The sequence below is a fragment of the Brassica oleracea genome, chromosome C3 (genome assembly GCF_000695525.1).
Source record: "Brassica oleracea var. oleracea cultivar TO1000 chromosome C3, BOL, whole genome shotgun sequence".
In the NCBI taxonomy this organism is placed as follows: domain Eukaryota; kingdom Viridiplantae; phylum Streptophyta; class Magnoliopsida; order Brassicales; family Brassicaceae; genus Brassica; species Brassica oleracea.
The window spans coordinates 11,224,859-11,247,341 of record NC_027750.1 but is presented as its reverse complement, the minus strand read 5'-3'; the positions used below and the strand labels follow the sequence as shown (position 1 = coordinate 11,247,341).

Sequence of the window (22,483 nt, the reverse complement as noted above, 5' to 3'; positions counted from 1 at the left end):
AGGTTTCGAATTACCTTAACCTCAAGTAGGGTTGAATGGACCACCAGAGAGATGAACCGCGAGCTGGAACTGATCGGAAGGCGAGCTGATGTTGTCGCGAGCTGTCTGATTGCTGAGATTGGGAACGCGAGCTGTCCAACGTGCTGATCGATTCGCGAGCCGTCTGAGATCGTCTTGTTTGCGAGCTGAGGTTGAACAAGCCGAGATCGTCTGAGCTAGGATTAGGAACGCCTTGAGCGGAAGCTGATCGGGAACATATTGCATACAATGATCTGGATGTAAGGTTTCGCGATCGGGATTAGGATGGTTCGCCGGTAAGGATGTTCGCCGATTAGGGTTAGGGTTTTAGGTGGTTTGTTTTAGCTTAGGGATTTAGATTCTATCGTGTTGATAGCGTGTTGTGAAACTAGAGAATAAAATCTATGTTTCTATATTATTCATAAACATAAGGAGTCATTTATATATAGGGAATTACACCGTCATAGAATAATGGAAATACTAAAAAAAGAAAATACAAATATGGAAAGAGTACAAATCATAATCTAATAAGGAAAAAAGCAAGATGTCGATTCTCTCTCTCTCTCCTCACGGCCGAGTCTCTCTCTCTAGCATTGGACCGGTTATGAAACATGCCGGTTATAGACATCCACAATATGATTTATAACAAGTAGTATTTATAAATTTTCGAGTATTACCAAATAGTAATTTAAAATTATTTAATAACAAAAACGAATTTCTACTTTTTACTATTCTTTTCAATTTTGATGAAAGAAAAAAATGTTTCATATTTTCTTTAAATGAATGAAATAGGAGAAAAGATAAAGAAAAAAACATATATGAAAAGAGATCTTTTGGAGAAACATAACATTTTTTATGTTTCACTTTTTTTCTCTGAATATATCACCAGTTAAAATTTTTGTAGGTCTGAAATTATTTTTGGAACTGAGCTGGATTGATTTTGGGCTTTAACCCTAACTGACATGCCATATCACCTAGTGTTGGTAATGCTGATTCCAATTATGGTCCACATACAGAGCCAGAATAGTCGATCTTCAAGAAATTGACAATATTGATCTTCAACGAAATTCAGGAATGATCAAGATCATGCACGAATAATCACATGAGAGGTCAGTGCTTTGCTTGAAACTAACCAACTAATTTGAAAGTAGATAGTCATTCAATCAACAAAATTCGGTCGTATAATTTGCAAATAAGATGAACATAAATCACAGGTTATTAAGTTCATTTTGCGTACCTACCAGTGATTCATTAGTATATGATATTTTCAGCTTTCTTTTGTGTTGAATTATCAGCCCAGACTCAGTTAAGTGGGGAAAGTAAGAAGCAACAACTCCTCTTCCCAGACCTTAACAAATCAACTAAACTTAGATGTTAAACAATTAAAAAGGCTCATCACGAGTTAGCTGATTATTCCTAAGTCCTAACCAACCACTTCTCCGAATAAGGACTATATAAATACTCGTCCAGCTTTTATTAGTTTCCCACCACAAGTAGAAAACATTTCAATACACAATCAACACACTTCTTCTTTCTTTAAATCCCAGCTGCAAGAGATAATGGCGAAAGAGTCCACCACCATTGACATTGGCGAAACGAGCACCGTTACAAAAAGTACAAGCCATGCCTTGGTGGACGAGAAGAAGAAGGGTTTTGTGACAGCCGCCCCAGGAGGCGGCTACAAGAGAGGTTTGACCATATTTGATTTTCTCCTCCGTTTGGCGGCCATAGGAATCACCATCGGGGCTTCCTCTGTCATGTTCACCGCCGAGGAGACACTTCCCTTCTTTACTCAGTTCTTACAGTTCCAAGCCGGTTACGATGACTTTCCCACGTTTCAGTAAGTCCATTTTCATTTTCTTAACATATGATTATTAATTACACAACAAATGCCTTTTTAAACTAAGTTACTGTTATATTTTTCTTAGACCATCGTGTTATATGTAAGTCAAGTCTTAGGGTTATATATTAAAAAAAAAAATTCTCTTTTAACTTATAAAGTTAAGTCAAGTTCATGCTAGGGTTATATATTTCCTCTTTATGCTATTCCAAAATAGCATCTATCAAAAATTTAAAAAGCAATTTAAATGTATGTTTTGATTTAAAGTTTAAGGTTTAGTAATAGAGTTTCGAATTTAGTATTTAGGGCTAGAGATGAGATTAGGATTTAAGAGTTAAAATAATTTATTTATTTTTCTTATCAAATGAATGTTACTTTTGAATTTTTTTTATCATTAAATGTTATTTTGGGATAAACTTTTTTAAAATCAATATATTGGATATTTTGTTCCCTGTTATAAATGTGTGGTTATCTATTTTAAACTTGTATTAGTGACTTAATGAAATATTTAACCATAAATCTTTTTAAAGGTTCTTTGTGATAGCCATAGCCATAGTGGCCAGCTATCTCGTCCTTTCACTTCCCTTTTCCATCGTCACTATTGTCCGACCACTAGCAGTTGCGCCCCGGCTCATCCTGCTCATCTCCGACACCGTAATTCCCCCTTTTGTATATATACAGTTATATTCTTCGAGTTTACTTAATTATTTCATTTGATTCATTCGGTTAATGTATACTTCAAGGTGGTCTTGACGCTTACCACAGCAGCAGCCGCTGCGGCAGCATCAATTGTCTACCTCGCACATAACGGTAACGCAAACACCAATTGGCTCCCCATTTGTCAGCAGTTTGGAGACTTCTGCCAAACGGCAAGTACTGCAGTTGTAGCTGCATCTATCTCGGTTGTCTTCTTTATCCTTCTCATTGTCATCTCAGCCATTGCCCTAAAAAGGCATTGATCTGAAAGTTTCTGCATGTATATGTTTGTGTTGTGTCGTGTGCTTTGTGCAAAATGAAATGATAGATATATGGTATCATTAAGGTGTGGTCCGAGTGGAAAATGAAACCGGAATTCATGTATTTTGTAAAGAAATTTGTCTTGGTTCACGTTGAAAGCTTATCTTAAAGTTAAAAGCCGTAAATCATCTTCCTATCGTCTCTCTTTTGGTTTGCATCATTTTGACTAGATTATAAATCAAAATCCTTTTTCAGTTTCACTTCTGAAAATTTTGAAATTAATCTTCTGTTATAAAAGGGGTGGATTCGATGAATAAAACCAAACAAAGAAGTGATGAACATTTTAATCATTTACAAAAAGGTCAGATAACATAAATAAACCTAAACACAAAGTATGATTGCAATTTCAAAGTATACTACGTGTTTCGTTTATCAAAAAAGGAAAAAGTGTACTGTTGGCAACCCTTTTTACGATCAATATACGTTATTTTTAGTGATAAACGTGGATAAAAGAATTTAGATGAAGATTTCAGAAAATTACAGTATATTTTAATATTTAATTTACAGTATGTTATAAAATTTGAACTCCTTTTTCTGAGGGCAGGAAGAAAGTATTATTTGTAAAATTTATATGAAGTGTTGGTAAACATAAATTAAGGGAATAACCTTAAAATGAATATCGTAGATAACGGTCAAACGGTAAACCCGGTCCTCGTACGAATCGCACACCATGATTGAAGTACCGTATGTGCCAAGAAATTTAAAACCGTTTACTTTTTTTCATTGAATTTTTTATCTAAACGAGTTTAGAACAAATCAAACCCCAAGTTACTCCAATTATAGAACTCACGCGTCTTCATAAACATTGTCCTCTTCCATCTTGTTTTTGTTTCACAATTTTTGTTTTCTTTGCTACCCTCTCCGTTTATTTAGGTTTGTTATTAACTTATAAATACATTTTCTTTAATTTTCTGAAGTAAATCCAGAACCAATAAGCATAGTTTGATCACAATTGCAGTTTTGATCCTTCTGGGTTCCTAGGAGAAAGAAAAGCAATTCCATTCTTCTTCATACGTTCAAGAATCCATTCGAGGACGACATCTTCCTAACATCTTTGATCTCTTCAATAGGTTTGTTGACATTTTTTTCTGCTAAAATAACTTATTGGTTCGGGTGATATAAGAGTGTTGAATCGGTTCTGTTATGTTTGTGATGAATAGAAACAGGAAATAATTCTTGAATAGGTCAAAGATGTTGGGAGATTTCATCATCAGACTCCTTGTGTATGTCCTGCCCTACAATATCTTGTTCTCTGTTATCCATTTGTTCATTATATTTTGTTGTTTTAGATTAATTAATGTATGAAAAATATATAATCAAATGGTGATAATGGCAGATTAATATTAGGGTACACATACCCAGCTTTTGAATGCTTTAAAACGGTGGAGAAGAACAAAGTTGATATCGAGGAACTCAGATTTTGGTGCCAATACTGGTATTTATAAAACTCATCCTTTTAATTTATTTATCCTTATAATCCATTGTAGTTTGTACATGTGTGTAGATTTGTTGAAATGGGCAAATTGAATTTAGTTTGGTGAAAGTTAATTAGATTTGTTTTTAACTTTTGGATTGTTTGATTTTAAAGAGTTAGAAGACAACAAGATTCACTTAATGTTGGTGTTGTATGTTAGAAAATGTCTTTAATTAAATAGAAATAATCTTCCATACAAGTCTTTGGTCTCCTAAAAAATTTAATAAAAGAAATGTCTTTCGGTCCGAATTATCGGATGCATGTTTCATGCCTGATGTAATATCATTATCTACTGGAAAATGTTATTTTATCACGCATTTGTATTTGAATAATTAGGATATTGTTGGCGCTAATTTCATCGTTCGAGAGGGTTGGCGATATATTTATCTCATGGTAAGAAACATCTTATTCTTGACCTAATTCATCTGTTTCTTTTTTTTTTCTTTTAAAAAAAATACTTTATTCATCTATTTCTTTAATATCAAAAATTCATTAAATAAATGACACATTAAATTATTATTTACAGGTTACCATTGTACGGAGAAATGAAAGTGGTATTTTTCGTATATCTCTGGTACCCTAAAACGAAGGTAATAGATAATTAAAAAAGTCATTAGTTTGAATGATACTTAACAATAGTATTGGTTACTAAAACTAACTGGATGAAGGGAACGAGACATGTGTATGAGACGTTGTTGAAGCCATACATAGCTCAACACGAGACAGAGATTGACAGAAAGATTATGGAGTTGCGAGCAAGAGCTTGGGACTTTTTCATCTTCTACTTCCACAACTTTGCCCAGGTCCTTCTTCTTCATATTGAATTTGTATTGTTTTAAAATGAGACATTGTTATAACATTAGTTTACTATTCATGCACAGGCTGGTCAGTCCACATTGATCCAGGCTTTTCAGTACGTACTCGCCCAATCGGTCCTGTTCTCGACCGCAGCCGCAGCTAAACAGCCGGTACTAAACCCATCACTTTTATGTCAGCCTATAACACATGTCTACCAACAAGACATGTGTCTCTCAGTGACAGTTCACATATGTTTGTACTATTTAATAATCGTTGACCCTTTTGTGTGAAGCCGATGGAGCCGAACGTAAACGTGAAAACACGATCACCAGTTGAGACGGAGAGTGATCCGCACTCACCTCCCGCTCCAAGAGCGTTGAACAAAACGCTATCTGCGTTGCGATCGCTGGAGAAGCAAACGAGCAGGGGGGAGGAAGTGGCCACCACCAACACCAGGCCGAGACTCAGCCGGAACATTCAACGGAGATGAAGGAGTCAACATTCCTGATACACTTCCGGGATCACCTATCACCGATGCTCGTGCTAAGCTTCGCCGTTCTAACTCCGGGTCTCAGGCCGCATCATAGTAACGTACATAAACGTGACTCGAGATAACCTTTCTACTTTGTTATAAAGTTATATAGGGGGAAAAAGTAATGTTTGAGAAAGATTGATTTTGTTTTTTCTTGTATTTTTTTTTTTTTTTGTAAATTGAAGCATAAGTATTAATCCCAGAGAGATGTGTTCAATCTTATGCACCCGATGAAGTATATTACTCTTAAACTTACATTAGTTCATCTACATTGTCACTCGTTACACGACCACTCTCTAGCGATAAATGAACGCACCTGCCACTGGTTCACACACGTTCTGTATCTGCTCCCTCCTTGGATTTGAATTGAAGAACCAAGAGTATTGTGAAGGGACACATCAGGAATCAGAAGCTGGGATAGGTGTTTGGTCTTCTTGCAATCAAGTTGGTTTGGAGTCAATATCGGCTGAGGCTATTTCACTCATTACTGGTGGTGGAGTCACGTCAGCTATTCCATAGTCCCAATCAATACCAGCTTTTGCATGAGTTAAGGATTGCGTATTAGTATGCAGATACACTGAACAGCTATATGAGGGAAACAGTTACTGATATATCAAAGGATACAGTCTGTGTTCCAAATATCCGTCATGCTTATTTCAGCGTTGGAGAGAAGCCAGTAGTCCGTATCATCATTCTGCCAAATACAAGACCAACACTACTTGGTAAGTTCATGCGTGCATAACAAAAGTATCTTAAAATTAAGCAGGAAGATGGCTTACTTCGATGTCAGAGGGAGTAATCTTAAGCATTCCTCCTACTTGCTCCTGTAAATAATTAAGATCAGAGGTATCGCCGGGTTGGGCATGTGCATGATCTTGAGACATCTGAAGCTCAGAGGCAGTTTCTGTGTTATCAATAGTTAAGGCTTCGATTTCATTGTTTTCTGTAGATCCTGAGCAAGAAGCAATATGCAAGCATGCTGGTGGTGCAACATCCCCATTCGTGTCCTCAAATTCACTGAACATCAAGTCAAATTAAAAGATATGTAAATACCTCCATGAGTAAAGTACATTATATGTAAAGATATGTCTTAACACAGTTTCTATTGTAAAGCTGCTCTAAGCAGAATGTTTCTATGCGTTGCTAACATGTAAAGATACCTGACAAGGTATACGTCAATAGGTCCCATTGTACTTCTAAGAATGATCCTGTATCTCCTCTGAGGGAGCTCACCCGCCTATCATGTACATCAGTAACATATTATCACAAATATTTTGCATCTACCGATGAATAATAGCATATGGCTTCCAGAGTTGCCGAGAGAGACTAACTTCATCTGGATCAGGGACTTCCAGAGTTGTTCCATGAGGAGCTTTGACAGCTATCAGAGTTTGGTTCTGCAGGAGCAGCCACGTGAGAGTTAAGATATATGCGAACAAGACAGTCTTGGGATTGACATATGACATACGAAAGACAGACCTGGAAACCTGGTAAACTCTTGATGTCCTCTTCAGTTACAAAAAGCCACCTGCACATTGGGATTAGATTGGTTAATAGTACGTACATCCATCATAAGAATAGCCTAAGAAACCATAGTCAGAGGAAGATTTTACTTCTGATTCTTTTCATTTTCGCTAAGATCTCTTAGTCTTTCCTCCGTTTCTCTGAAAATAACTTATTAAACGTCAGCATTTGTTGAGTAGATGAATCACAAGAACGCAAGACTCTCTCTAAATGAATTCCATGAAACCTGATTTGGTTATCTAGCGCTTGCTCCTGGAGGTTAAGGTTTTCAATCTCTGCCTGCAAGGAGAAAACAAGATGATCAAATCAAATGTGAAGCCAGAATCTAAGTTTACCAAGTGCATGCAGCTTCACCGCACCTGTAAGACAGATACGTCAGCATCCACATCGCCAGGCCTCGAAGCATCAACTCCCCTGGTCACATGTGATTAAATGATTCAAGGAGTATCCCAGCAAAGCAGATATGAAGAAAGATATGGGTTCAAACTGCAGAATCATATTACTTCCACAGTATACGGTTCTTGAAAGGCTTTTCAATGAGATAAATCCCCTCCAAAACGTTTGTAATATCATATATGCGCCGTTTCTGCACCTCCAATGCTTCTGCAGCTTTGTTTAGGTCCAGCATCCCATCTTCGGCTTGTTTGATTAGATTGACAAACCTTTTTGTAAGGAGACCTGAACAGGGTTTATGTCAGCATCTTCAAATCAACCACAACATCTATATAATCAGTGGGTTAATTACCTAAAGAACTGTCATAACGGCAACTTCCAGAAGGAGTTAGTGTGGCAGGAGAACCTACAACTTTATCAGGAAAAAACAATCAGCTCTTTGACCTGCTTGTTGCTCCAGGCATTGAAAGACCAATTCAAACAAGTATTCTTCTTACCAGCATTTGAGATGGGGGTTTGAGGAACTGACTGAGTCCCTTTGGCCCTTGACTTGGTGTTGACTCTGCCTCCTTTAGCCGAAACAGGAGTGAGACAGGGACTGTTGTGTATGCTAGTGGAACCAGAGCTCGTGAATCCATTACTATTAGAAGTAGTAGTAGTAGTAGTAGTAACCACATCCATCATCGACTTTCTCTTCCGTGACTGCAGATATTCTACTTGTCATTCACTTGAAATAAGTTGTTTTGAAGCAAATCTACACACATTTCTCTCTATGATTCATCATAAAGTTTCACTAGAATGTGATCTAACGATGTCAAGTTTCAATAACCATTATTTTGATAACAGTTAGCATATGTAAATAAACAATCAGGGCCGGTCATGTAAATTGTATACAGCCTCCAAAATCTCATGACCGCCCGTAACAAATGAGACATGTAAATTGTGTATAGGATAACAAACATAGATGATGAAGCTTTCATAATCTGACGATAATGAACAAACATATAAACCAGACCAATTTCTAAACCGGTTTAGGAAATGTAAACCAGTCTAAACCGAGGCGAACTCACAGGAGATCTTAAAACGACGGCCTCCTCCTCCCGATCTACGATTCCACAGAGGCTGCTACTATCGTTGTTAGTGACGTAGGAAGGGATGAATCGACGGTAATCAGACGGGTGGAAGGGAGGTTTCGTTGAGGCGAACGCCAAGTGTCGACGTATGGGTGGGACCACAGGGTTAGATGGTGGCGGCTGAGAATGTCCCGGAGAAGAACGTACGCCGCCGGACATGGATCGTAGTGAAGCGGAGCTGGATGGGAAGAACCTGGCGGCGAGATTATGGACGGAGATTGGAGGGAAACGAGGGTTTTAGTGAGAGAAAGAGAGAGCAGAAAACGAGGGAAGGAGGGACTTTTTATGTTGGGCATAGATGTGGAGGGAAGGCTACAGTTAGCGACAATAATAATTAAAAAAAAAAAAAACAATTTGTATTGTTTCTATTTGTTGCCCCCATAATTTTTAATTGTTCAGATTCACCCCTACTTACTTCACATAAATGAATTCATTTCAAGAAACATGCCCCAGGAATATCGTGTCAATGTATTAAACGATTTTGATTTTAAATATTTGGAGACAACTTTTTTTGTGAGATTTTTTTTTTCTTTATTCTACAGATTCGTTAGACTAGGACTTTCGCAAAAGACGAATACATTATACATGTGGTCTTTTGCTGAGTATGGCAAAGTAGGATATTAGATATTGGGATTCATGTATTAAACGATTTTGATTTTAAATATTTGGAGACAACTTTTTTTGTGAGATTTTTTTTTCTTTATTCTACAGATTCGTTAGAGCACGTTCAACGCTGTCTCTTAAGTGTGTATTTAACGCTTAAACATGATTAAAAGAAATAAAAAAAAAGATAAAATCCGAAGCCACTTTCCTTAATTATGTGGGCTATTAAACAACAGGACTTGGCCGCCAAGGAAAAGTTGTCGAAGATGAGTCTACTTGACTCTCTGCTTGCAAAAAAAGAGCCTTTAGCCGAGTATGAAGAAGCCTTAAAGAAGAAGCTTATCAATGACATTATGTTTAAGTAGCGTAGGTGTAGTTATTGTTACTTGACTCTCTTAGAAATGGTTCTTGTTATTGTTAGAAATGCTTGTTGTTCTTGTTAGAAATGGTTGAAATGTTTATTCTTGTTAAGTATGATTATTGTTCTTGTTTAACTCTCTGTTTCAGGTCAGGACAGTGTGAAAAGATGGAGCAATGGGAGTGGAATAATCGCGGAGTCTCTGTGGTCTTGCGGTCTTGGCGTCTTGTGTCACGGAGCTTTCAGAGTCACGGAGTGAAAGTGTAGTAGTACTTGTGGTCTTGGAGTCTTGAGGTCTTGAAGTCTTGTTGTCTTGGAGTCTAGTGGTCTTGGAGTGTTGTAGTACTTGTGTCACGGAGTAAAAGTGTAGTAGTCTTTTAGTACTTGTGTCACGAGTCTTGGTATATAGTCTTGGAGTGTTGTTGTAGTCTTGTAGTACTTGTGTCACGGGTCTTGTATCAGATTTTGGTTCCCAATCTCTATATATTAACTCATGTTGCGTTGATGTTTTATTCACAATCTCTCTATCTCACTGTCTCACTTTCGAACAAACCAAGCGTCCAAAGATCACAAACCAATCTCATTCTCTGTCTCTTTCTAAACCAATCTCACTCTCTGTTTCTCACCAATCTCATTTTCCGTTTCTCACCAATCTCATTAAACCAAACACATTCACTCGTTCTCACCAATCTCAACTCCTAATCTCTCGTTCTCACCAAACAATTATCAAAAATGGCATCTTCTTCTAATAACACATTTGATGGATCAATTGATGATACTTTTGATCAACATTTTGATCAACATTTTGATCAATATTTTGATCAAACGTTTGAAATTTTTTCCAACGATCATGGTAATCAAGAAAGATAGAAAAAAAAGAAGAAAAAAAGAATTTATATCGAAAGGAATCGTGAAGAAGGTGATAGACGTTTATGGGATGATTATTTCAGCGAAACTCCAACATATCCTCATAATCTATTCCGACGACGCTTCCGAATGAACAAGGGATTGTTCATGCGTATCGTTAATCGACTCTCCAATGAAGTTGAATTCTTTCAACAAAAGAGAGATGCTCTCGGAAAGCGTAGTCTCTCTCCAATTCAAAAGAGTACAGCAGTCATTTGTGTCTTGGCATATGGTAATGCGGCTGATGGGGTCGACGAATACCTCCGTCTCGGTGCATCTACTACTCTGTCATGTTTGGAAAATTTTGTGGACGGAATAATTTCTTTATTCGGAGAAGAGTACCTAAGAAGACCAACACCTGCTGATCTTCAACGTCTACTTGATATTGGTGAGTATCGTGGCTTTCCTGGGATGATAGGAAGCATTGATTGTATGCACTGGGAGTGGAAGAATTGTCCCACCGCTTGGAAATGGCAATATTCTCGGGGTTCGGGTAAACAAACAATCATTTTAGAGGCAGTTGCTTCATATGATCTATGGATATGACATGCATTTTTTGGACTTCCAGGTACCTTAAATGATATCAATGTTCTTGTCGCTCACCTGTTTTTGATGACATAATAAATGGTCAAGCTCCGCAAGTCACATACTATGTCAATGAAAGAGAGTATCGTATGGTTTACTATCTCACCGCTGGTATTTATCCGAAATGGTCAACTTTTATCCAATCAAGTTCATTACCACAAAGCCCGCAAGCAGTTTTATTTGCTCAACAGCAAGAAGCTGTCCGAAAAGATGTGGAGCGTGCTTTTGGAGTCCTGCAAGCTCGCTTTGCCATTGTTAAAAATCCAGCACTTTTTTGGGATAAAGTCAAAATTGGGAAGATTATGAAAGTTTGTATCATACTCCATAATATGATAGTAGAAGACGAACGAGATGGATACACTCAATTTAACGTTTCAGAGTTCCAAGAAGCAGAAGACAACGGAAGTTCACATGTCGATCTCTTGTATTCTATAAATATGCCTTCAAATATCAGCAATATGATGGATGCTCGAAGAAGAATTCGTGATAGACAATTGCATCAACAACTGAAAGATGATTTGGTTGAACATATATGACAAAAATTCTGACATAATCAAGACAACAACTGAGCTGTGATGCTTCTCTCAAATTATTCTACTTTATTTGAATAATATTTGTTTCATGTTTTATTTACAAATCAATGTTTGAAATGTTATCTTTTAATATATTTTATTTAAGAATTAGTTTTTTTTTTTAAAGTTTATTAATTTTTAATTTGTAAAAATCCTTAATTAAGAGTAGCATTGGAACACATTAAATGTTGTGGTCTCTTAGCCAAATCTTTTAGCACACGATTACTATTAAAAATTAGTTATGATACCCATAATGGGTTTTTGGGTTGTACATGCTCTTAGACTAGGACTTTCTCAAAAGACGAATACATTATACATGTGGTCTTTTGGTGAGTATGGCAAAGTAGGATATTAGATATTGGGATTTATCTCTCGTTTTATTCGTGACCTCTCTTTTTAGGGATCTAATGTTTCATTTTTATAACTATTATCTATAAAATATATATATTAAAGTATCTTGAATAGCATTTTAGCTCATATTGTTTGATAGTCCGACAGAGGCGCAGATGTTTTTTTTTTTGTTATTAGGAGGTGTCTGGATCGATGGCCCGATAATCCTTCAAACCGGAGACATAATATAAGTCTTTTTCACTGGGGTTTCGAACCATGAGCGCAACAAATGGTCTACCGCGTCTGGTGGTACCCGATGTTTATCCTCGGTTTTAGTTTTTTTTTGTAATTTTTAAGTTTTATGTGTGGATTATTTTACCTCTAAGTTTTTTTTTTTTTTTTGGTGTGTGATGACCGGTTTTACTTAACTGGTCACTTTACTCCTCCAATTGCCAACTGGTCATAGAAATTTCAAAAGATTAGTTTCAGGGTAAACCTTTGCTCATCTAATTATCGTCAATACAAAATTAATTGTAAATTAGGAAGGTAAGATTCATAAACGCTATACTATAGTGTAATGTGTATAGAATAGATACAGTGAAATTTGTTACTGTATACGATTTGGCCATTTTTATAGGTGGGATATTTTTGCAACATCTCTACGAATTTAATTTCATGGTTCCATGGCATATGCTTATTCTGCTTGCAGAAAACTTCCATTTTCAGACTCGCTGCACTTGAAAAGTATGATAAATGCAGAAATGCTTATTTGAAAAATGTGATGACCGGGTGGGAGATTAGATAGGAAGTGAGGAGGTTGGGAAACATGGAGACGAGGTGGCATACGTCTTGTAAGGAGAAGTTGATAGGTGGAGTGGTCATGTAGTCGACGACCGGTTTGATGGAGGAGAGAGGGGATGAGTGGAGGGGAGGGTGGCAGTTGAAGAGAGTGAAGAAGTCGATGCCAAGGGAATCGAGGTAAAGGAGCTTCTCATGGTCATGGATGTGGGTTTCAGGAGAGAAGATTGATGAAGATGATGGCCAGGTGTTTGGTGTGAAGGAAAGTGTGGGGAAGTTGTAGAGAGTGAGACAAGTATTAGAGACAATGTCTCTGACATCGAAAATTGGAAGGTATATTAACGGGTCAATCCATTTATCATCATTTTTTTATAGGTTGGAAGCTCATCTAACTTAGCATGAGAAGGCGGAGAAAAGTGGTGGTGGTGGTGGGGAAGGAAGTGGAGGAGATGAAAGAGAGAGATTGTGGTTGCATTGTTTAAGAGATATCACTTTCTACATGGGTTGGAGAATTTGGAGAAGACGAGGGGATGTTATCGTATCTGAATTGATCCGGTTCAGTTTAGAAATTTGCCGGTTTATTTTGATTAGGAATAAAATTAACTAAACAAGCTTTGACCACTTTGCAAATTCAGAGAAATAGGCCAGTGGGCTTCGAAGAGCCCAAACAATAGAACGAGAAGCCCTTCGCATGCTGTCTAGCTTTAATTAGTTAAGGACTTTTAACATAAAAAACCCCTCAACTAAGTTTAATTTGGGTAGAAACCCCTCAATTAAGAATGTAACATAAAAACCCCTCAAGTCATCTTTTTTAACGAATTAACCCCTCTGTTTACGATTGACGTTAAAAGCTGTATTTTGTCGTTAAGTCTAAAACCATGTGTTGCATTTAATTAAAAAAACAACATGCAATCTGGAGCAAAACCACAAGTGTTTCACTCATGGCACGATGTCTGTTTTGAGAATATAAGATCGACATATTGATAAAAAACCCCAAATCACCAAAACCTTAATTTCCGAGAGATGTAGAACTCAATCTTGGGAAATCATCTAGTCAATGGTTTCTGGGCTTTCTCTTCTTAGATTGTGAGATGTTGGGACGAGTTTGGGAGATATTTTGTGGTTTATGTTTTTTGGTTCTATTTCAGGTTTGTGAGTTTGTGGTTTGATTTCGGGTTTGTGAAAGAGAGAGATTGACTGTGAAAGGAGCTTGTTAGATGACGAGGTAGCTATCATGTGTTCTTAATATTGATTTCTTTATGTTTCAATTTCGAGTTTGGTTTCCATGTTGTCTGTAATGTGGGTTGAGTACAAAGACACAAGGCTTCCTGAGTCTCTGAATTTCCTTCTTTTCATGCAAAATTTATAATGGTAATCACTTCTAGATTAGTAGCAATTGTTTGTTCTTCGGTTCATTTATTTTGGTATGGATTTATCTTTTATGTTCTTCTTATACAGACATGTATATGCAAGCTGGTCATAACAAACGTAAATGCAAGCTGCATCAGGTTCGTAAGCCACCTAATCTAGGACCAGGAAGACCTTCCAGAAAACAAAAGATAGTGGATGCAGTCAGCTAGATAGACTTATTTTGTTGCAAACTTGACTTTATTTGATTTTTATGTAAACTCAGATGCAGTTGGATTTAGAATTTGATGTAAGCTCTTTTTATTTTTTGAATTTTCAGGTCTTTGTAGAAACGTCTCTATTTTGGAATTTTCATGTTTATGTGTATTCTAATGACGTAATGACAAAACGTAAAGAAATGACTGTAATTGAGCAATAATGTCACCGAAAGGACACCATCTCTACGACATCACCAACAATTAAAGACAATAATTTAACCAAAGAACACCAACAGTTTAAACATAAGATACTAACAAGGTATGAGTCTAATAACAACAACAATAAGACTAAAAGAAACCAACAACACTTCTAAAACTTAGCTCTAATACTCTCTCTCTAGGACACCAGTAATCTCACTTGTGTCTTTATTCATATCAAGAAATCTTGCTTCAGTCCCATCAATTTGTTCTCCATCATAGCTTGTTTTTCAGCCAAGACACCAAATTCTTCCATTTGTGCTTCATTTTGCCACTTAAACACACGGCATGGACCAAAGATAGCTCCACATCGGTGTAATCTTCTCTCTGGATTCCCTTTGTTTTCGATGTCAACATGATTGTCAATGATCCACATTGACACTGCCTGGGTATTCTGCGTCCTAAAACAATTGTGATTATGGCTCCAATAATCAATCTCTTTACACTAAAAATCAGTAGAGATTTCAAACATCAAGAACACAATTTAAGACTAGAAACAGCAAATCACACACAGATGGAAAACATAAGAACAAAAATTGAAACTATAGTATTCTAACTTACATGAACGAAGAAGAATGGAGAAATATTGAGAGAACTTTGGATTTGGGAAAGCGATGAAGAAGATAAAAAAGCTGTGATGTTTTTGTCATAAGTGAAACGCATCGCTTAAGACTTAACGACAAAATACAGTTTTTAACGTCACTATAGACTTAGGGGTCAATTCGTTAAAAAAACTGACTTGGGGGGTTTTTGTGTTACATTCTTAATTGATGGGTTTCTACCCAAATTAAACTTACTTAAGGGGTTTTTATGTTAAAAATCCATTAGTTAATTAATATATTAAACTGTATAGCAAAAAAGTTTGGTATTAAAAAGTTTAACAAAATTTAGTTTGAGTATTTTTACAGAAACTTTTGTTCATATTACTATTTCTTTTATTTAGTATCATTTGTTTTTTAAAATACAGGAAGAAGCTTTCTAAAAGTAAAAATGATAAAATTTCCAATAATTTAGATTGGACTATACAATATATTTTTTTAACTGCTAAATTGAATCGGTCATATGAAGATGCTCAATTGACTAATCCTAATGTCACAACCAAAATAGTTACTTTAAATTCGGTTTTTCGACATCAACACTGGCTAATTTGGTTTGATAATTGTATTGGGCCATAGATATTTTTTTTTTTTTGATAAACTGATTAGTTTTTGGTCAACGATGATTTTCAGTTAAAAAGCATAGAACAACCAATAACGGAGGAACTGAACCAGGGTCAGACCTGGATACAAGCCCATCAAACATTTGTTTGAGGGCCGATCAGATAAAAAGATTTTTAGAGCCATTTTTCTTAAAGATTAGATAGCAGAAATGGTGTAAGTAGTTATGATTTGAGTTGCATGTTATAACGCTGACTAATGATGATAATATAATTAACTTGTGTTAAAAAAAAATATTGCAACATGACAATGATATAAATACATTAATACACGAATATATATATATATATATTTTTTTCTTTCTTTTTTTTTTTTTTTTTTTTTTTTTTTTTTTTTTTTACGAATCAATATTTTAAATAGCGGCCAGTGAAAAAACGAGATTCAAGAAACGATAATAAACTAAAATATGTAAGCACAAATCTAACACGAGTCGCCTTCAGATGTGGCAGCGTCCGAAATATCGTCCCACACCATTTTGGACACAAAGTCGTCGTGCTTGGGAACATACTCCTACAATCACAAACATAAATTCAACTAATTTAGTAATCCTCTTTTTGGATCCACACTTTTAAATTGTTAATGAAAGAAACAAAAGTAAACCTCAAGAAGTTGGAGCAACTGAGGAGCAGTCCGGGCCGAGACGATGATACGGCGGGCGGTGGAGGAGACAAAGCCTTCATCCACTGCCTTATCTATAAACGTCAATAGTGAATCGTAGAATCCATCCACATTCAGTAGTCCCACCTGCATTTTTGCAACTTCATATTATTTATATAATTATATTAATTTAATGTATATTAGTCGAAGTTTTCCCATTCTTTTACATTGTATAAATGCCTCTTCGTGGATGTATGATATGTTTACATTTTGTCAATTAATTTATATACATTAGTATTTAGCACGTAGGATATGATTGGGGGTGGGTACTCTTTAATTATAACCTTAGTTGAAACATTATTCCATGTGACTATGTGACTTGAACCCATATGCTTAGATTCTATTTCCACACATGACACATTGGATGTACTTATAATTTGTACATAACAAACATCTCTACTTTTTTTAGTTTTATACAGTATATGTTTTGTCAGATAACAGAGTCCGGGCCAAAATTCATTGGATATACTTATACTTTATTTATAAACGCATTTACTTACTGGTTTAGTGTGGATCCCAAGTTGAGACCAGGTGATGACTTCCAACAACTCTTCAAATGTTCCATATCCCCCTATATTTTGTTTGTCAAATAACACCACACATTTTTAACCTTCAATGATTGTTGATAATATACACATCATTTATCAATATATAAATTAAAAAAAAAAAGAAAAAAAAAGAAGAAAGCCAAACCAGGAAGTGCGATGAAGGCATCCGCTTGGCGACCCATTTCAGCCTTCCTTTGATGCATAGTCGATACCGTTATAACTTCTCCAATTGAATCACCGGTTATCTATAACATATAATTTCATCACATCACAGCCATTATAATTATGTTGCGCTTCACATATTTTTTTATATTAAAAACTCGTTTGGATGACAGAAAAAAGAAAAAAACATATAATATTTTTACAGTGACCATAAACTTTATGTAGTAAATTAATTAGTAAATACCTCTCTTGGTGCTAGAGACTTTGGAATGATTCTGCATAATGCAACATAAGATGTCAATATTTATCACAAATATCAAATCACTAATTTCGGTTAGTCACCGAACTTGGTTAAAGATTCCTATCCTTTTTTTTCTTTTAACGTTCTTTCGGTTTAAGGTTTAAACTTCTTTGAAACATTAAAGTTAAATTATAGTCAATATGTTTAAGTAGAACTAAAGACATCTACATGTTCCCCTTTGCCCTTAGATTTCGCCTAAATAAACGCGAATCCAGAGCACTGTTTGCAAATATGTTCCAATAAAATTATTATCATATCAATTTTAAGAATTTGTCTTGAAGCAATCGAGTTGCTATTTATGATAATGTTACCTTTTTGATAGGCAGGACAAGAACATGGGAAGAAAAAAAAATAGAATGATGTAGTGTCACTTTGAATGCATAGATAAACCAAAACCTCTAGTTTTTTTATATAATAATTAAAATTTAGAAAGAGACAGAGATAGATAGATACCCAAGAACATGTCGACCACCATCATGAACAGCCTGAGATATGAGACCCATTAGCCCCACGCTTCCTCCTCCATACACCAAATCGATGTTTCTCTCCACCTATCACATTTACGTTTACATTTATCTGTTATTACTTATTAACGACTAAAATAGGTATACTTCTATCCTATAAATTTCAAGGCTTCAAATGTTTACAAACTGCACTTCACCTCATCGTAATTAGTAGTAATAAATTTTTTTGACATATACTTATGCATTTATATGTTTTTATTGCTATTTGAACCGCACCGCAGTTGTTATGCATACTGTCACTTAGACTCTAAAAGTCTAAATGACTTTATTAATGCAAAGTGGTATTCTATCTTTTCAACAAAACACCAAGCATGGTGGAGTTTTGCTAGCCATGGAAGTGAACTTCAACCTAAACACGGTGATAAAACTACATAATGATACTATACTTATTTTCCCATACAAATTATTCACGACTACTTGACAATTAATACTAGAATTTTGGTTTGGCAATTGCAGAAATAGACAACAGACTTAGCATTCAACGAAATATATATAGCAAAAACAGAAATCTGTTATCGTAATATCATTATTATTATTTTTTTGAAAATAAATCGTAATATAATTCTTAATTAGTTAGTTACTAAAAGCATAAATATTAAATTAGAGAGGTACCAGTTGGTGGGCGAGTTGGAGAGCAGCGTCGTGATAAGTGGTTTTGTTGCCAGAACTGCTTCCGCAGAAGACACAGATCCTCCTGAATTTTGATTTTGTCTCTTCCATTTTTGTATCTCTCTCTCTTTTTGTCCTTTTCGGTCTCAATCTGTTTTTGGTTCTGTCACTTTCTAAACCTTTTTTATATATGTGTGAGGAGGAAGTATGTAGATTTGTTTGGCTAAGAATCCAGGCAGGCTGGCTATATATACATTTTAATGTATAGGTTATCTTAGTATTGGATCCTGTCGATCGTGACAGCTTTTAGACGTTAAATTTATTAATTAACAAAATAAATTATTAACAGAAGAGTTTATTCTTTTTTTTTTGAAAAAACTGAAGAGTTTATTCTTTGAAGCTCGAAACAATTGATCATTCATGTTTTATCAAAACATTAGTGGAACTTAGAATGAGAGAAGTTCACTAACCCACATTTTTCTTATCTTTTACATGTTTTAACTAAAGTTTATAGTTTTTCCTTTTATTAACATCCCCTATTTTTTTTTTGCAAGCACTCATAACTTTAATATCAAAAATCATATACAGTAGAACATCTATAAATTAATACTCGATAAATTAATAATCTCTATAAATTAATAAATTTTACCGGTCCCAACTTGGACTGGTTCAAAATTTGACACAAATCGATAAAATAATAAGATAATAAACTTTTTAAAAATTCTATGTAAATATATTGTCCCATTAAAATTGTAAATTAATAATTTATATACATACATATTTTATATAAGTAAAAACCTATTACTATATTGTTTGTTTTATATTCTCAATGGAATTATCTTTATATTTTCTTAACACTTACTATATTTTTGATGAGATTTAGTAATATTATATCTAAAACTAAATTTAAATTCTATGCAATATATATTATATACACCAAATAATATAATAAAATTAATATAAATGTCAAATTTCATAAAATAATAATTAATGTCTATACATTAGACACAAATACTTTTCTTACTTTAGAATAAATATATCTTAAAATATGATATCTAAATAAGGAAAATTTATAAATTAATATCTATAAATTAATAAAATTTCAAAGTCCCAACATTATTAATTTATAGAGATTTTAGGTACAACTCCAAGCTATCGTAAATGTACATGTTTTCTATGTATCATCGGTTCACCATGTCCACAAGCAAGTTCGAGATTCCAAAAAACCAGTAATCATTTTCATAACCTTTAAATCTATCTATTTAAAATGCTAAAGTAATTATTATACTAATAAAATTGTGACGCAAAGATCGCAGTTTGACTCGACTCACACGGTAATCAGACAAGTGTCCACCTTACAAAAATCCAGGATTCGATTTCGGAGAATTGGTCACTCTGCGTATCAGATATGTTACTTCTTATTAGTCACCAAATCTCATATATTTAATATTGCTTTCTTACCTGTAGCAACTTTTTAATGGAGATAGTACCGTCACTATCAGAGCATTTTTATCCCTACGAAAAAAAGATTTCTTGAGAAAAAAATACAGGAAAACCCACAGAATAACAAAAACCGTTTGTCCAAGTCGCCAAATAAAAGACATTTTCGGTGGATTTTTTCAATTGTTTGCGGATCCTACTGACACGTGGCGGCTCGCAATTGTTTTTTTTTTAATTTTTAATTTTTAATCAAACAAAAATGAAAAAAATAAAATAAAAAATAAAATAAGAAACCCATTAAAAGTTTGTGCGATAATGATGCTCTTAATTAGCTCACAATTGGATCGTAACAAAAATAAATAAATGAAAGAAGAGGCCAATTTTGAGCATTTTCATTTGGTGAGAAACTGTTAAAAGTTTGTCAAAGGAAAAATGTAAATTAATTGTAAATTATTTTAAAACAGCTAATTGAATAAAGAACACATGTTAAAGCAGTCTCCAAGATTATGTTAATTGTTTTTACCATCTCTTTTAAGATTTAAATATTAAAAAAATAAAAAAAATGGAGAGAGAAAATCAAAAAGCGTAAGGAACGTCTCCTGTTTCAAAGAATCAACAAAAAAACTGATACACTTTTCACTCATTTGCCTTTTTTCTATTAGCTCAACTTTTTATTTTAAATTTTATTAACAAAACTAAAATTAATTAATATTACATATGGTAGATACTCTTTAGAGAGATGTTACCGGCGAATGCTCTCAAAATATTAGAGCATCTTTGATAAAAGTTCTACCCATTGGAATATCTATGTATATATTATATATACATATACATACATACACATATATGTCTGTTTAGGATTCCAATTGGTAGAATCCCCCATTGAAAATGCTCTTAGCATCAATAAATTTTTCAAAATGAGTTTATTATAATTATTTTATTAATATTTAAAAATAATTAAATTATGTAATTGAATCTGTTTTTTAGAAAATGGGTGCACTACTCAAAATGTGACAAATGGATGATCTTACCTCTTTCTTCCATATTTGCATTGTCTGTCTTACTTTAGTATTGTTTTATATTAGTTTAAAAGACCTTCTTTTGAAAAAATTACTTTAAAAGACTTTCTAAGAACTCTCCAATGAAAATGTCTTTAGAATTTTTTTTGTCTTTATCTCAACTCTAAATTGAGTGTATTTTATATATGATAAACCCAAACCGGATCGATCCAAGCTCAAACTTAACCGAATATGTATTTTTTTTTGTTATATCTAATCATATATACATAAATTTTCATTTTTAGAAACTATGGTATTTGAATATTAATCTAAAACTATATAAAATATCACTTTTCATTAATAAGTATAACAAGTTGATCACACACATACACACAATGGATATACTAAAAGTAAAATTTATTTGTCCACAAAAAAGAAGTAAAATTTATTTGTAATAGAATAAATCTCGATATCCGAATATCAACACTTCATGATCGTGCTCCAGCTTTGACAAATCAGTGTTTTATGCTATACACAATTAAGATCGAAGACTTCTATTCAAATTAGTATAATCAAAAGATTTGGTCAGATCTCATACTCTCGATATTATGATTATCTCAATAGTCTCTAATAACATAGCTGGCACATTTAACTTTAGCTTAATGTGAGCTCTTAATAATTTGTTTAGATTATATAGCAGACATTTGATATAGCACCCTTTGCTATTCAGATAAGTAACGGGTATACTTTTAGATTGAAAACCCCATTATTATTTTAAGTTAAGCGGAATCCAGCTTTATAGGTTGTGTGAATTAGTTCGTTCCAAAAAAAAAAACGTTCTACGTGATTCTACTACCTTTGCTTTTAGATTAAGAAGGATGTCATGTCAAAATTAGGATAACTTTAATCTTTGTATATCTTTGCTACTTAAAAGTTAGGCCGTCAGTGGAGTATTATTCATCAGCTATTCTATTTGTTCTCTCTGTGGTGGTTACTTTTGTAATATATGTGATTTACTTTGATAAATAGAAACGGTCGTGGCTTTTCTTAAAACAACTTTTTGAGCTCCCATGAAATTCACGGAAAAGGGATTTGTTTTGAAAGCAACCACTCGGAAAAGACTTGCACAAACACACACAAACGTACTTGAAACTCATTGAAGATTTGGAACCAGTTTCAGCGTAACTTGAGACAAGCAAACACTTTGTAAGTTGTTGTATAGTCTACCAAAGTATTTTTTTAGGTTATTGCCTTGTTATTGTGACGGGTTCCATGCATAACGCTCTATTTAAAAAAAAAAAATGAAATATGCGTAAACAAAAC

General features: G+C 34.4%; 3 protein-coding genes and 1 pseudogene across 3 annotated transcripts; 2 read left to right on the top strand and 2 right to left on the bottom strand.

Annotated features, from left to right (window-relative positions):
- Positions 1-1,522: 1,522 nt before the first annotated feature.
- Positions 1,523-2,906, top strand: LOC106333694 (casparian strip membrane protein 1-like). Its single transcript, XM_013772107.1, has 3 exons — positions 1,523-1,858; positions 2,389-2,512; positions 2,602-2,906. Exons 1-3 carry the CDS (start codon positions 1,578-1,580, stop codon positions 2,815-2,817), a joined length of 621 nt encoding a protein of 206 aa, XP_013627561.1. The 5' UTR covers positions 1,523-1,577; the 3' UTR covers positions 2,818-2,906.
- A 754-nt stretch (positions 2,907-3,660) lies between these two features.
- Positions 3,661-5,754, top strand: LOC106331334 (annotated as a pseudogene).
- A 276-nt stretch (positions 5,755-6,030) lies between these two features.
- Positions 6,031-9,009, bottom strand: LOC106331333 (transcription factor E2FA-like). Its single transcript, XM_013769660.1, has 13 exons — positions 8,667-9,009; positions 8,094-8,298; positions 7,949-8,008; positions 7,707-7,881; positions 7,563-7,617; positions 7,430-7,482; positions 7,293-7,343; positions 7,159-7,207; positions 7,011-7,076; positions 6,840-6,916; positions 6,459-6,696; positions 6,304-6,373; positions 6,031-6,214 (listed from the first exon to the last, which is right to left on the bottom strand). Exons 1-13 carry the CDS (start codon positions 8,886-8,888, stop codon positions 6,120-6,122), a joined length of 1,416 nt encoding a protein of 471 aa, XP_013625114.1. The 5' UTR covers positions 8,889-9,009; the 3' UTR covers positions 6,031-6,119.
- A 7,280-nt stretch (positions 9,010-16,289) lies between these two features.
- On the bottom strand, positions 16,290-18,836 carry LOC106333584 (cytokinin riboside 5'-monophosphate phosphoribohydrolase LOG2). The gene is made up of 7 exons (XM_013772015.1): positions 18,726-18,836; positions 18,043-18,140; positions 17,533-17,563; positions 17,272-17,371; positions 17,079-17,149; positions 16,522-16,665; positions 16,290-16,431 (listed from the first exon to the last, which is right to left on the bottom strand). Exons 1-7 carry the CDS (start codon positions 18,831-18,833, stop codon positions 16,342-16,344), a joined length of 642 nt encoding a protein of 213 aa, XP_013627469.1. The 5' UTR covers positions 18,834-18,836; the 3' UTR covers positions 16,290-16,341.
- Between the last annotated feature and the right edge of the window lie 3,647 nt (positions 18,837-22,483).

What these genes read in the sequence shown, in the direction of transcription:
- LOC106333694 (XM_013772107.1), top strand. Translation starts at nt 1,578, where the DNA reads ATGGCGAAAGAGTCCACCACCATTGACATTGGCGAAACGAGCACCGTT. An exon ending in GATGACTTTCCCACGTTTCA is followed by an intron (nt 1,859 to 2,388) that starts GTAAGTCCATTT and finishes ATCTTTTTAAAG; the next exon opens with GTTCTTTGTGATAGCCATAG. An exon ending in TCCTGCTCATCTCCGACACC is followed by an intron (nt 2,513 to 2,601) that starts GTAATTCCCCCT and finishes GTATACTTCAAG; the next exon opens with GTGGTCTTGACGCTTACCAC.
- LOC106331333 (XM_013769660.1), bottom strand. Translation starts at nt 8,888, where the DNA reads ATGTCCGGCGGCGTACGTTCTTCTCCGGGACATTCTCAGCCGCCACCA. An exon ending in CCGTCGTTTTAAGATCTCCT is followed by an intron (nt 8,299 to 8,666) that starts GTGAGTTCGCCT and finishes GAATATCTGCAG; the next exon opens with TCACGGAAGAGAAAGTCGAT. An exon ending in AACCCCCATCTCAAATGCTG is followed by an intron (nt 8,009 to 8,093) that starts GTAAGAAGAATA and finishes TTCCTGATAAAG; the next exon opens with TTGTAGGTTCTCCTGCCACA.
- LOC106333584 (XM_013772015.1), bottom strand. Translation starts at nt 18,833, where the DNA reads ATGGAAGAGACAAAATCAAAATTCAGGAGGATCTGTGTCTTCTGCGGA. An exon ending in TGCCTTCATCGCACTTCCTG is followed by an intron (nt 17,150 to 17,271) that starts GTTTGGCTTTCT and finishes AACAAAATATAG; the next exon opens with GGGGATATGGAACATTTGAA. An exon ending in AGTTGCTCCAACTTCTTGAG is followed by an intron (nt 16,432 to 16,521) that starts GTTTACTTTTGT and finishes TTGTGATTGTAG; the next exon opens with GAGTATGTTCCCAAGCACGA.